The sequence below is a fragment of the Arabidopsis lyrata genome (assembly GCF_000004255.2).
Source record: "Arabidopsis lyrata subsp. lyrata unplaced genomic scaffold ARALYscaffold_4, whole genome shotgun sequence".
Taxonomy (NCBI): Eukaryota; Viridiplantae; Streptophyta; class Magnoliopsida; order Brassicales; family Brassicaceae; genus Arabidopsis; species Arabidopsis lyrata.
In genome coordinates, this window is record NW_003302552.1 from 4,663,621 (window position 1) to 4,679,441 (window position 15,821).

General features: G+C 35.6%; 2 protein-coding genes and 1 pseudogene across 2 annotated transcripts; all 3 read left to right on the forward strand.

The window, feature by feature from the left end:
• Nucleotides 1-300: 300 nt before the first annotated feature.
• On the forward strand, nt 301-2,685 carry LOC110229076. The gene is made up of 11 exons (XM_021027911.1): nt 301-609; nt 702-959; nt 1,093-1,215; nt 1,300-1,359; nt 1,438-1,575; nt 1,657-1,746; nt 1,835-1,999; nt 2,080-2,118; nt 2,190-2,280; nt 2,395-2,438; nt 2,596-2,685. Exons 1-11 carry the CDS (start codon nt 598-600, stop codon nt 2,683-2,685), a joined length of 1,110 nt encoding a protein of 369 aa, XP_020883570.1. The 5' UTR covers nt 301-597.
• Nucleotides 2,686-2,735: 50 nt separating this feature from the next.
• Nucleotides 2,736-3,918, forward strand: LOC9314940 (UPF0725 protein At4g29550). Its single transcript, XM_002878827.2, has 4 exons — nt 2,736-2,966; nt 3,078-3,199; nt 3,290-3,367; nt 3,475-3,918. Exons 1-4 carry the CDS (start codon nt 2,885-2,887, stop codon nt 3,730-3,732), a joined length of 540 nt encoding a protein of 179 aa, XP_002878873.2. The 5' UTR covers nt 2,736-2,884; the 3' UTR covers nt 3,733-3,918.
• A 600-nt stretch (nt 3,919-4,518) lies between these two features.
• On the forward strand, nt 4,519-5,238 carry LOC9314941 (annotated as a pseudogene).
• Nucleotides 5,239-15,821: the final 10,583 nt, after the last annotated feature.

A 15,821-nucleotide genomic window follows, 5' to 3' on the forward strand; every position in this document is an offset into this window, starting at 1 on the left:
GAATTCAGAACCTCCTATTGATGATATGATAGAGGATGACACCACTTTCCTTTTATATATCTCTATTACATGTATACTCTTATCATTTGTATATAAAATATTTCCAACAATATTCTTTTGTTCTCCATTTTCTTTGAAGGTGTAAAGATTACTTTCTCGGCAGAGAATCTTATAGAAATATAGATGGAAAGTGTTTCTTGATTGTGATTGTTTGTTTGTGTAACGTTTATTTATATGAGATTTGTTTGTGTAACAAGTCCGGGGTGAATACAGCAATTGACCCGATTAGGGGTTGGATTTTTAGGTACTTTACTGCAAGGTTGATGTCAGAAAATATTCGAACATCATTCAACACATGCTTGCATACCTTAACTTCATCGAGTTCCCGAGAGATAAAAAGTTCGTTATTATATTGTTCCACAGACATATGATCGATGTGGCATCCAATACCTTTCCAATCAGCTTCTACTGGAATTCCGTTATTCATTGCAAATACCATAGCTGAATAGGATGAATAACCATAACAGTAATGAGCACCTTTACTATCTTTAAATCTTCCCTGACTTGAAAATGTGAGTCATCACCCCGGACTTGGGTATGATTGAAAATGTGAGTCATTCTGTCTGATAAATTATGTATGTTGTTCTTTTGTTTTACGTTTGAATCTTTTTTAACTAAGATTTTATTTTTCCAATATTCAGGAAATTTACCGTGGGCCTACAAGGGATGATTCCATATTCAAAAGATGGCATTCCGTCTCCATTCGTTCGATAACATTTGTGAATGGGGAAGCAATTGCAGAGTGTAAAAACTCTCATGGTCCTAAGAGAGGAAATCAGGGTTATTTTAAGGCATCCCTGGATGTTATGATAAGTGACGTATATTCAAACGGATCGTTTAAATCTCCAAGTAGATTATTCAGGAATTTTGTCTATGGTGAGGTTAGGAAAGAATATGAGGTATGTTCTTTGTTTTCTTGTGGATTAATAGTTATTAATCATAGTTATTTAATTTTCTTATATCTGATGTTTTGTTTTCTTAAGTAATGTGACAAAAATTAACTTCCTTCTTAATTTTTCTTATTTTCTTTAGAAAGAAGTAGTTGAGTGTATAAGTAAAGAGTCTACATGCCCCACCACTCTCCCGAAAGATACATTACTTCGTATATTTGAAGGGATTTATCATAACACATCGGTTCGTGTGTGTCAATCTGAGGTATGTTTAAAACACTATAATTCTTTTCTATTTGATTATAGTCCTATTGAATGTAACAATTTGCATATTTTTGGGTGATCCAAGGGTAAAGAAGAAGTTATTGGAACCCCGATAGACCGAGCTCTATTTAAATGGGCTATAGAGGTTATTTTTGTAGTTTCATTTCTTTCATTATATCAATATTTGTTGTTTTGTTGTCAACTATTTTTAATGAACCTGCAGCTACAAGCGAAGATGAATATCACTTATAACAAGTCTGACTCTATCACGTTAAAAGGTCCATGTGATAAATGCCTTCCGTGTAAGAAAGGGGTTAAATCAGTGCCGAAAGTTGAAGCCAAAGGCACTGCAGTGGAGGGTGTATGAGTTATAATTTTTTCTATCAACTTCTAGTTATAAGCATTAGTTTCTAACTTCTATTTTGGTCTTTTCATTTCTCAGAAAATTCCCTCTCTAAATGGGGTACGCATCCATTGGAAAGGCAAACCTGAATTCATTCTAGAAAAATGTCTTCTCGATGGTGCTGGAAAGGTTAGCAGCAGTTATTTATTTTTTATTTTCATTTTTTGTATTCATGTATGAAAATCTGTTTGGCAAAACCTAAATTCTGTCATTTCAGGAAAGAATACTTGAAGCTATCAAGAAAATGGCTGCAAAAAATTTAATCTGTATTGCTATTTGCACTAATTCGGAGATGAATCAGTTTGTTCCAGATGAAGATAATCGCAAACAGTGGGAATTAACATGTGATCGTCTTGATTTGTTGGCTGTATTTGGTATTCAGGTTTTTTCCTGAAACTTTATCCTTTATACAATCTTGTAATATTGTTATGCTGACTTAAATATCTTATTGTACTTTTGTAGAGTCCACGTATCTTACCTAAGGATGCTCTTGAAAAGCAGGTATGTAGATATATCTCAATTGTTGTTTATGTTTTGTTTGTTTTTAGTGATATCTAATATTTTCTTGGCAGGCTCCCTTGGATTTCGACGAAGGAGATGATGATCCCAGTTTGGATTATTTGGTTGATTTGGTTGATAGCACAATATGTTCATCAATTTCAAGTAATCAGGGTTTATAAAGATTCAAGTTTCATTATTGTTCAATCACAACAAAAATTTCGTTATATTTCTGTGGAATTTTAAAGTTTTCGATTTTCTTTCCTAATATGTGATTAGGCTTCGAAGAGAATATGGAGGGGACGCCACAGGTTGAGGATGAGGTGAAACATATGTCTCCCTTGTTCCGAGTTTTCTTAAAAACATATGTAGCTCGAGCTGCTGAATTTCTTATTCATAATTGGGATCTCTCTTAGGTGGTTAGTTATTACTTCTCATTGGTTCTAATCAAATCTGATTGCGTGGTTTATTTTCTTTTAGCTTTTTGATCTGGATTGGTCTTCCTATCCGCCTACACTAGTTAAGTCTACTTGGCAATATGATTATGAAATCGCCCTTTTTGCTAGGTAACTCTCATCATCATCACTATTCTCTCTCTCTCTCTCTTTTGTCAAAAAGAAATTATAAGTTTTTACGTTTTTGACAGGGAACAAACTATAAGTTTAAACGCTTGGAAAAGTGTGGTACTCACTCGACTAGATACGAGGACTACTACATAACTTTCGAGGCAACGGCTCCGACCAGCGGCTCGGTCTTCTCTTTTCAGACCATGTTAAGCAATGATTATCAGTATCTTACTTGGGGTATCGGTCTTACGTTGGCGAGCTTAGCCGCCAGAATCAAAGCAACACGTAAGAATCTATATTACCTCCATAAGCATAACAGTTTTTATTCGGGACTTACTGTTTTTGGAGATGAATTTGTCAAAAGAGGACTAACTGTTTATAAACATCACTTTTTAGATGGTACCGAGAGTGTGGATGAAGTTTGGGACATGGCTGCAATAGATGATTCCTACAAAGGTCCGATGCCCAAATGGTTTTCTGATGAGGCCTTGGTCCGTGACGATAAAAAGGTTTACGTGGTAATAAGAAACATCCTTCATGTCCACATTGGAGTTTTTGAATTTTTGTTCTAGTTTTAATAAATTTCTGTGGATCATCATCATTCGCAGGTGCAAGAATCAGAGCTGCATGAGAATGACTGGCTGCAACTGCTCATGGAAGTCGCCTTCTACTCCAAAACAGAGAGTGTAAGTTCTTGAATGTTGCAATTCTTGTTCTCTCCCAAAAAAAATAAAAGCAAGTGAAACTTGTTTGTCTCTTCCCCTCTTTACGCTTGCCACAAATGTAATTGCAGGGTGTAAGCGCTTGCAAACCCTTGGAGATCAAGAAGGTTGTTGTACAAACTTTAGAAGAATACACAACAGAGGCCCGTGAGAAGCTCAAGGCAGATAATGCAATCTTCTACATAAGTTACAAGTGTATTGCTGATCCTTCAACACCCTGGGCTGGTGAGCACGACGCTATAATAAGGAAAACCATGGATGGGAAACCAGGGCACATGAGCCTTGAAGTTGCTGTCACTAAGGAACAAATAGAAGACAGAGAGACATGAGGATCTTGTCTGCTATATAATCTATCAGCTGCTATCTATTGGAAACTTTTTATCATGTTAGTGTTTATTATCTATGCACGGATGTTGTGTGTCTTTGGCTTGTGTTTATGTCTTCGACTCTTTGGACTAGAACGGAGTGGGGTCTATGTTTAAAATCTCTACTGAAGGATTTCTATTTGCAATGCAAAATTATTATGAGTAACACCCACAAGTGCATCTTCTCCTTACAGTTGAATGGTTGATTGAGATTATACATCACAGTTTTGTCCGAGACGGAGACATTTGAGACGGATATTATTATGAGTAATCCCGCAGCCAGGGGAGCCATGTGAAAACCCTTGACAGTAACACTCACACGTTTGTGGAGTAGTTTCTTGTTATTGCTTTTGGTTTAGTTATTCTGAATCATGAGATAACTTAATTTGTGATTTTGCAAGTTAACTTAATTTGTGATTTTGCATATTACTCATTTTTTTTTTTTTTTTTTCATATAGTAACTAAATTTTGTAGTGAATAATTACTTTGAAGTTGAGAAGTAGCTTTTATAAACATTATAATGGAAATTTGGTGTAAGTATGTGTTTTTTTCAAAAGAATTTCATTATTGTGGGATCTCTAACATAAGGTTACATGATCTAGTTCTGTGAGTGATCACAAATTGTAACGATGCATGATGACTTTTGATTGTGTTATTATAATATATGATAATGTTAGCTAGAGAGAGATAATTTATCTAGTGCTACGTTTGCGATGATATATGTCTTGGTTTTAAGGAGATTGAATCTGATTTACATTGCAGATTATTGGTAGAGGGAAGATTAAGCAGAAGATTGTTCATCTTGTGGACGAAGTTCAAAACCTTCTAGAAAATATGGAATCTAGTGACGTTGTTTTGCTTGCTAATTGGAACGATGTTAACTTTGCTTTTAAACTTGCAAGAGAGGCAGAACAGGGAGATATTTGTGTCATATGTAGTGAAGAAACCGTAGCGGAGCGCATGTTCTTTAACGACAAATGCCTTCACCGTCATTGCTTTTCTTGTGTTAAAAATCATGTGAAAGCGAAGCTGGATAGCGGAAATGTGCCCACATGTCTTGTCTATGGATGAAAGTTTGAGATTACCCTTGAAAGTTGTAGTAAGTTTTTGACACCTGAGCTGATAGAGATGTGGAAACAAAAGATGAGAGAGGACTCGATTCCAGCTGAAGAGAGAATCTATTGCCCATATCCAAAATGCTCAATCTTGATGTCTAAAACCGAGCTTTCAAGATCTGCTAATGAAGCCTCAGATCAATCCAATGTTCGGACATGTATCAAGTGTTGTGGACTCTTTTGCATTGATTGCAAAGTACCATCACATTCTGTTTTGTCGTGAGCTGATTACAAGAAACACTTCACCCTGAACTCATTGTTATATATGACTAGTGTTTTGGTTTTTGCAGCTACGACGTGCCCTTGGATGATAAATATCCTTTTTTTCATTGAGGAAGGGAGTGCTGATGATTAGAATGATGACAATTGGGATGACTGATTCTGGAGGTTTAACTGATTCTGGCAATGAAAGAGGCTTTACTCAGAATTATTCAAGAGTTATTAACTTGTTATACTCTTTAATATCTGTTTGGATTAACACAGAGATTAGAGTTGTTTTGGAACACATTCTATTGTTTTGATTTGGCATTTTCCTTGTTTATGACGTTTGAGTGAATGTTTAGATTGAGAATTTTAATGACATTTTTGGCTTTGGAATTATCTCATTATTAGTTTTTTTAGAAAGGGAAATGAAAGACAGAGCAAAGGAAGAAACAAGAGACACACGAGATTTGTAACACGGTTCAACACATCGGTATGATGGAGTCTACGTCCGGGGCCAGATCAATACTGACGATCCACTAAATGAGAAGAAGATTACAACTCAAGAACTATGAGCAAAAAAATAGATGAATGGAGAGAGGAGCTCATCAAGAATCGAATAAAGAATCGATCAAGGAAGAAGAAGCTAAGGGATTTGATTTTTAAACCCCAATTCCGTTTGTAACAGCAAAGTCTCGCTTTGAAGAAGGCGGGATTCGTCTAATGATATGTTTACGCATCAAAAAAAAAAGGCATTGAAGGGTTTAATGTTCATATTGCGGTATACACGAAAGTGTGTAGAAGTCACTGGAGCAAGCGGAGGGTTTGACTTTGAGTCAACAAGCTGAGGCACGTGAGACGTTAGACAAGCGTGTGAGGAAGAGACTTCTACAAGCAAGTATAAGGCTTTGTCTTCTTCTTTCTCATTTTGTATCTTATCCTCTTTCTTGTTGTTGTTGTTGGTTGTAACGGATTGGGAAAAGCTCACGAGTTTCGATCAAGAACAAGGTGACCTAGTGGATTCCGGCCCGACGTACGTAGGCTCCGGTTTGGAGCTGAACTCGTTAAATTCGTGTGTTGCTTCTCCCATTTTCTCTTTCTTTCAAACATACAAACGAATGAATCCAAAGTGAGTTGAGAGCGAGTTTAGATTCGGGTTGATCGCACATGCATATTAAAACGAATTTAAAATCTATATAATAAGAACAATTTGAATTCTATTTTACGGTTAAGTTTTTTTTATCATAATTTTTTTTTTCAAAAAAGATTTTCAACGGTCGCGTTTTTTTCTTTATATCCTAAAATCAATAATATTATTAATTTTCAACATTTAATTGAAATCGTTGCAACATTTAATTTGTTTAATAAGTTTTAACTTATTTTATGAACCGTTGTAACTTTTATTTCATTTAATGAATAATTGCAACATTTGGTATATTTGACATTTACGGTTGTGACTTTAGATATAACTTTAAATAAATTATTTTGTATTACTAAAATAAATCTAAATAAATTGTTACAACTATTTAGTGGAACCATTGATATTGAAAATCACATTTTTGGTATATTTTCTTATAAACTATTTTTTATTACTAAAATATAGTTAAATGAATTATTTTCCTTGTTTATTTACATTTAAACCACTTTACCATTTGGTTTATTTGACGAATTATTACCACTTTTAATTTAATATATAAATCATTGTAACCTTTAATTTATTTGACGAACCATTGCAACTTTTATATATGATATTTATGTTTGCGTCTCTCATTATAACTCTTCATAATTTTTATTTCAAAATTTTTAAATGAAATGTTGCGACTGTTTATTGAACCATTGCAACATACAGTAAAACCTCTACAAATTAATAATGTTGTGTCTACAATATTTTATTAATTTATAGTGATATTAATTTATCTATAAATTAATATTTATTAATTTATCTATAAATTAATATTTATTAATTTATTGGATAAATTAATATTTATTAATTTATTGGATAAATTAATATTTATTCATTTATAGGAATATTTTACAAAATTGAATGATATAACCGATAATTAATAAATTTACTTAAATGATATACATAAATGAAATTTATGATTAGTGGCATTAATTGTTGTATTTAAATCGTCTGTATGACTATCAAAATGAAAATGATGTATATTCAGATTTTGAAAATTTACATAAAATTTTGTTTATTTTTATGGAATATTTATATTGACGATGATAAAAAAAAAAGAGTTTTAAAACACAATATAATATTTTTTATATTAAAAATTAGTGATGAGTTAATTTTAAGAAAAAATTATTTAAAAAACACTTAACCATATATTTGTGGAAGCCCCCTTGGCCCATTGGTTGACCAAGGGTTGATTAATGCTTCTACACCAAAAAGTCTGGGGTTCGAGTCCCATGTATTGCGATTTATTAACAAATTTGCAGATTAATGGAGGCAAGTGTGCAAGAGATCTCCAGCGATGTACAATTATAGCCGTTCGCCAGGATTCTACGCAGAGAAGGAAGTGTAGCCAGGTCGTGGATCATTGAAGGTATTCATCAAGATTACGAAGAAGGAAGTGTAGTCTGTCGTGAATCTAGTAAGGGTCGGAAGGAATTGTCAGTTGTAGAATCGTCTATGTAACAGTTCTCATAATTTGCAATTAATAATAAATCTAGACGACAAAAAAAAAAAAAAAACTATATATTTATATATTATTTTTATGTATATATATATATGTAAATTTACATGATTATTAATTTTTGATATTATTGGGACCATATTTTTACATAGGAGTTTCAAAAAAATTATTATCTTATTATCTTATCGAATTTTGCCAATTTTTACACCGGCCCGACTAATATTTATTAATTTATAGTGATTATTAATTTATAGAGTATTAATTTATAGATGTTTTACTGTATTTGGTTTATTTGACAAAGATGGTCGGGCTCATGACCCTAGTTTATAGAAAAATCAATCGACACCAAAACAAGGGTTACAAATATTAAGGGGATTTTATAGCAAAGCAATTACAATATTTATTTGACAACTTCCCAAGCACGCATTACGGTTGTGGTAAGTTTGGAAGGCTAGAAACGCCAAAGTTTTCGAAAATGTGGATGAGAATCCTCAAGACGTATTACGGTTGGCTGACGCAGAAACGTTAGCATAGAAGCAGGCACATGTGGAGGAGGAGTGCACAGATCCGATTACTTCGAGATCTATGCACTGCCTTGGGCCACGAGCCAATCCACGAGACAGACTAATTAACAAAGTTGCCCTTCTGGTTGCGATGATGACTCAGATAGTTCTGAAGAGGATATGATTGATGGCGGTTACATGCACCGAAGATGGTGATCATTTGTAGTGGCGGATCCAGAAAAATATTTAGTATGGGGCACCATTTATTTTATTTGTTTTTTTCAAAATTATTATTACATCTATGAAAATATAAATTTTGTAATAAAATATATAATTCATCAATTCATATAGTTTGTTTCTTACAACCTATGTAGGTACTAAGGTACATAATGTATATAGATATACAATTTTGTAATACATTTCCATAAAAAAAAACATTTTACAAATATATCACTACATTTACTATTTTAATTAATTAAAGAAATATCAAAACATATTTAGCTGACGGAAAGAAGTTAGAACTAAATGAGGTAATAATTAAATTATTGTTTTAGGTGAAGGAATAAAAAGTGAAAATGTGACACACATGAGATTCGAACCTAGGGACGGGAGTGTTGAATTGTAGGAACACTACCAATAGTAGTACTAGGGGTTATAATTGGTCATTATTACAAACCAAAACTTTATAAATTTAGTGTGGGGCACGTGCCCCACCTTCTAACCACTTGGATCCGCCCCTGATTTGTATCTTCCTTCTTTATGACGTTTGAGTGAACGTTTAGCTTGAGAATTTTAATAACATTTTTGGCTTTTGAATTATATGACGTTATGTTTTTTTAGTATTGTCAACTATATTAGGAACTGTAATATGTGGCTCTGCAAGTACGTATGTTGGTTTATTGCAATTTCATTTTACCCATCTGAATTTCGTCTCTTCAAATTTGTCTCTCCATTTTCTTGCAATTTCATTTTACCCATCTGAATTTTGTCTCTTCAAATTTGTCTCTCCAATTTCAATAACATGCTTTTGAAAGTAATTCTTGTTGTAGACCGCATGGTCGGATGGACTCCATAACCGTGGCCCATACACATGTTCTAGAAGGTCCGGCCCTGCGGTCCGGCCCATCGTGAGAAGACAAGAGGAGGTCTAAGTGTTAATGGTTCATGGGCCTTGTATTCCTAGCCCAATTAGAATTGTAACCTCCTCATGTGTATATATATATGTTGTAACCTCCCTTCATAATCAATAAGAATTCACAAGTTCTATAACACGTTATCAGCACGATAGCCTCTAAATCTCTTAGCTAAAGATCTGACACATAAACCCTAATCTCACGATCTCTCTATCTCTTTCAAACCCCCAAAACGCAAAGAAATCTGCCTCGGAACTTCAAAGAGGTCGTTCTCTCAAATCGTGAGGACCCAGAAAACGAGCAAGATATCAAATCGAAGCCCTCGCCGAGACGAATCCATCAGTGCAAACGGCTTGTCGATCTGACCACCGACGCGCCCTCACGCACAGATACAGTGTGCGCCGATTTGTTTTGAAAACCCTAGCTCGTCCGTCTGTTTGCTTTCTCCTTTGCTCGGCGATTCCTTCCAAGGACCATACGCTCGTGACAAGTTGATAACCAAGGTCTTTAGCTCCCGGTCCTAGTCAGTACAACCCCATAAGGTGAAAGGTAACATCAAAACCCTAAAGCTAAAGAATCAACAATCGAACTTGAAAGTTAAGCAAAGAGAAACTCTAAAAAACGAACCTTGCTTGATAAGCGATTGTTATTTTCTTGGATGATCCAATTGCTTGACTCGTTTAAGTTGCTAGAAAAGTTATTATTGCTTAATCTTAAACTCGCAAATTGAAAACACTAAGCTATGGCCAAAACCTTAAAAGCTAAGAAACCCAAATCGGATCAAATCCGAAATCCCTAAAGTGTAAATCGATTGATTGAGGTTATCATAGGTTGTCTTAGATTGATTGATTGGTTGCATGCTAAATTTATAGAAATCAAAATCCTAAAATCGCATGAACCCTAGAAACCTAGAAAAGGAAGAATCCCATTGTGATGGGAAAATCCTAAAAAACCCTAAATCCTATTCTAAATAGGAAAAGCTTAATCCTAAAGAAAAAGGGGAAACCTAAGTAAGAGAAAAATTCTAAATCCTATTGAAAATAGGAAATTCTAAAAATCCCAAATCCTAATTAAATTAGGAAATTGATAAATCCTATTCAAGATAGGAAATCCTTAAGAAATAGAAAATTTCTTAAATCCTAATTAAAAGGGAAATCTTAAAAATCTTAAATCCTAAAGAAAATAGGAAATCCTTAAAAAGGAAAATTAACCCTAAGCAAAAGAGGAAAAGTTAATCCTAAAAGGATAAGGAAAAGTTAATCCTACGAGAAAGAGGAAATCTAATCCTAAAGAGAAAAGTCAAATCTTTAAAGAAAAAGGAAAATCGATTCATGGTTCGGTCTCAAATACCGCATGACACTAACGATTTGTCCGTGGCATGATTTTGACTCAAAACTTTTCCTTATAGATGTCGAATTACAACTTATATTTTACTGCCCTAAATCTCTGAGGAGATAATTATTTAAAATGGGCAATGGATACTAAGATTATCCTAAAGTCAAAAGGACTTGGTGAATGTATCACATAAGGCAATAATGCCAAAAGAAAAAGATAGATACAAGGCAATATTAATTATTAGCCACCATCTTATTGAGAGTCTAATAATCCAGGACTATAAGTCCGTGGATGAATTTATTGCTAGACGAGAAAAATAATGAGCTATTGCTCTTGAATAGTACAATGAGACCTTCCGGTTCCAGGGCGATACCGGAAGCCCACAAAGCCAAAAAGGCAAAAGAGCCTCAAGAGACCAAAGAAACCAACTACGTCCATAGCGGGTATCACGGCCGTGACCGTGGTAGAGGACGTGGTGGTCGCGGCAACTATAGCTCCAACGGCCAAGGAAACTACCATGGTGGTAGAGGCCGTGGGAACAATGGCCGCGGTAGAGCTCACGGAATATACAAACCGCAACAAAAAGCTAAGTCCACTTGCCATAGATGTGCAATGGGGAACCATTGGGCTAAGATATGTAGGACTCCCAAACATCATTGTGACCTCTATTAAAGAGAGTATAAAAGGGAAGAATCCTAAAGCCCATTTGGTCTATAACGATGGTGAACATGATCAAGATGATCTAATGGAGTATGAAACTCCCGATTGCCTAAAAGAATCAAGTTGATAAATCTGATTTTGACATCATAACCTCTATGTTTTCTTTGCCATTTTATGTGTTCATTGATTGTTATCTCCTTGAATTTATTTTATATTATTTTATGTTTAAAACATGATTCTTGTCCATATAAGAAATGGCCGAGGACAAGAACATACTTGTGGTGGATAGTGGAGCCACACAAAAGACAAGAGATATTTTTCTAAATCTCATAATGAAAATGCCAATATTAGCATCATAGCGGGTATAGCAAGTCTTATTGAGGGCTACGGCCAAACCCATATCTTATTACCAAATGGCACGCATCTTGAAATAAGCGATGCCTTGTATTCACCTAGCTCAAAGAGGAGCTTATTGAGTTTTAAAGATATAAGATTAAATGGTTTCCATATAGAAACAAAGGGTGAAGGGAACAAAGAATCCCTAAATATAAGTGAGATCACCAAAGGACATAAGAAAGTCCTAGAGACTATACCCGCATTATCCACTGGTCTCTACTATGCTAAAATCAATATGATAGAAGCTAATATGGCAATGAACAAAATGCTACAAGAGCATTTCACTTTATGGCATGATCGGCTTGGCCATCCGGGTCATTGTATGATGCGTAAGCTAATAGCTAATTCAAATGGGCACACCCTAAGAGAGAAAAAATTTATCCCAAAGAATCTCATGTGTGAAGCATGTTCACAAGGGAAACTCATTATACGGCCATCACCGGCAAAAGTTAATAAAGAGACCTTAAACTTTCTTAGAATACAAGGGGATATATGTGGACCAATACACCCACCATGTGGGACATTTAGATATTTCATGGTCCTCATTGAAGCATAGACAAGATAGTCGCATGGTTCGGTCTTAAATACCGCATGGACTAGTTTAAAATCGATCGCATGATTCGGTCTTAAATACCGCATGGCCCAGATCATAATGCCGGTGAATTCATGTCCCAAGCGTTTAATGACTACTGTATGTCCATGGGGGTAAGTGTGGAACATCCCATGGCACATGTACATACACAAAACGGATTAGCGGAATCCTTCATTAAACGAATTCAAATGATAGCTCGACCATTACTCATGAGGTCGAAGCTTCCAATAGCCGCTTGGGGACATGCTGTATTACATGCATCAGAGCTTATACGCATAAGGCCATCTAGTGAACATAAATATTCCCCAACACAATTATTAACGGGTCATGAGCCAGACATATCCCATCTAAGGACATTCGGGTGTGCCGTATATGTACCGATAGATCCACCACATAGAACAAAGATGGGACCTCAAAGGAGGATGGGGATATATGTTGGATATGATTCTCCCACCATTATAAAGTATCTAGAGTCAACTACGGGTGATCTAATTAAGGCTAGATACGCGGATTGTCATTTTAATGAATTCGAATTTCCAACTGTAGGTGGAGAGACAAACAAGCTGGGTAAAAATATAAAAGAAATATCATGGAATCAAACATCCTTAATTTGGCAAGATCCTCGGACTCTGATGTGTGATTCAGAGGTCCATAAGATAATAAATTTGTAAAAGCTAGCTAATGAATTGCCAGATTCCTTTGCTGACCCAAAGAAAGTTACTAAAGCGTACACACCAGCTTGTAATGCACCAATACGTATTGATGTCCTAAAGGGAATAAATCAAGTTGCTACAGAGTCTAGACAACGTATAAGACGTGGTAGACCAATAAAGTTCCAAAGATAAAAACCCTCGGAAATTAAAGAAAGGTGCAATAGGAATCTGAGGTTACTAAGGAAACCATCCCAGACATGGAGATAAGGCCGGCCGGCTCTAAGGTACATGTACCATATAATGTAGCTTGGGACGCCAAACTGCAAAGTATTAAAGGTCCTGACCATAATAAATCTCAATCGATTATATCATGTCTGGAACATAATGGAACATATAAGAAATGTCGACATAAGATGATTTTGCATGCAAGGTAGCACTTGAATATATGAATATAAATGAGGATCAGGAGCCCACGTCTATACTAGAGTGCACTCAAAGACATGATTGATTAAAATGGTACAAGACCATAAAACGTGGAGCTAAGAATCATTAAAGAAAAGGAATGAGTTTGGTCCGACCTTAAGGACACCATTCGAAGTAAAACCAGTAGGACGCAAATGGGTCTTTGTGAAGAAGAGAAATGAGAATAATAAAATCGTGAGATATAAGGCACGACTTATAGCACAAGGATTCTCACAAAGACCGGGGATAGATTATGAAAAACATACTCCCCTGTGGTGGATGCTAAGTCTGGCTATATAAAAGACTTGATTTGCGGCTAATGGATGTAATGCCTGCATATTTATATAGGTCCACTGGATAATGAAATAATATATGAGATTACCAGAGGGTATTGAGCTCAAAGATAAAGATAAGAAAGGGTCTCGAGACCAATACTACATAAGGCTGAACAAATCGCTTTATGGACTAAAACAAAGTGGGCGTATGTGGTACAATAGGTTGAGTGAGTACCTAGTCAAAGAAGGCTATAAGAACAACCCCATTAGTCCATGTATATTCATAAAGAAGTTTGCAAACAAAGGATTTGTGATAATAGCAGTATATGTGGATGATTTAAACATCCTGGGAACCTCTGGAGAAATCGCCCAAACAGTTGAATATCTAAAGAGAGAATTCGAAATGAAAGACCTAGGCAAGACAAAATTTTGTTTGGGATTGCAACTTGAGTACATAGATAATGGAATCCTTGTGCATCAAAAGGCATATACAGAAACAGTACTCAAGAGATTTAATATGGACAAGGCCCACCCATTGAGCAGCCCAATGGTGGTGAGAAGCCTAGGATTGGACAGTGATCCATTCGGTCCAAAGAAGGACGAGGAAGAAGTTCTCGGTCTTGAAGTGCCATACCTCAGTGCCATAGGAGCGTTAATGTACTTGGCTAGCCACACTAGACCAGACATATGCTTTGCCGTGAACTTCCTATCGAGATTTAGCTCATGTCTGACCCAAAGGCACTGGAACGGAATTAAACATATATTACGTTACCTACTGATCGTAGGTCAAATAATAAACCTAAATATGCAAACTACCGGATCAAATACGGTAATCAATTGTAGCACTTTAGGGTCGAATCCACAGGGACCGATAAGTTACACTACGAATTTATGGGATTAAAGTTAAGCTAAGACAAAATAAAATAAGATTTTGTTTCTAACAGCCTAACAAGAAATTAAACAAAGCAAATAAATAATAAAAGAATATTAGGCATAGGGAAACCATCCGGGATGTGACAAAACAATTAAATCAATTAACAAGGAATATTAAGATATGTTCTAGAACTCAATTCACAATTATAATGGTAAGTCACTCTCGCACAAATACCTACTTAGCAATACTAAATTAAAGAACCGCTCTCGCGAGAACCCTAAGTAAAGCTAGCATTAAAAACAAGATTGATTTGTTCACAAGATGCCATGGCAAGAACTTTCCTTGCCAAGCCATGGAATCTTGCTCGCCTAATGTTGATTCCAGCAACTAAACACCACTTTCGCACCTAGTTTAATCACCTAAGATCTTAGAACAAGTTAGCTACTCAAGCCCTAAGCATTAAGAACAACATTAGAAGAAGAACTATAAAATAAATTCCCAAACTAACAACCTAATAATCGGTCACATCCCTTCAGAATAACCCTAGCCTAATAAGGAAACTACTTAAGCATAGATACAAGAACAAAGATGAACACAAAAGGAAACATCTTTATTAAAGAATCTAAACTTAAAAAGAAAGCTATAAAATAAAAGAAAACAAAACTAGGGGAGAGCTACAGCTCTCAAAAGAGAGAGCCACTGCACTAAAAAGATGTGTTTTGATACAAGGTCGAGCCCTCCTTATATAGGAAAAGGGGAGAGCAACAAAAGGAAAGAAAATAAATGGAAAACTTGGAGAGGAGGCAAAAAGAGGCGGTGGACCGGTCGATCCATGGGCCGGATCGATCGGTCCTCATCTTCATGGGCTTTGGGCCGAAATCCTCACAGGATCGATCGATCCTAACATTGTACTGGTCGATCCTGACTCCCGTCCACGTCAGCTTTGTCAGCATGTTGACCTGTCTTCAGTAAATCAGCCATAACTCTTGATTGCACCGTTGGATTTCCATGAAACCACTTGGATATGAAAGCTATCTCCCTTGGCTATCTTGTGTCAAAATCTTAGCAAGATCCAACGGTGGGACGCTCTTCTTCTGAGGCCATACTTCTGACGGGTCTTCTGGACTCTGCATCTTTCAATGTATATTTGCATCCAAATTGATCCAAAACTCTTCCTTTTGCAATAAACGCTCTTTAGACCTGTAATACACT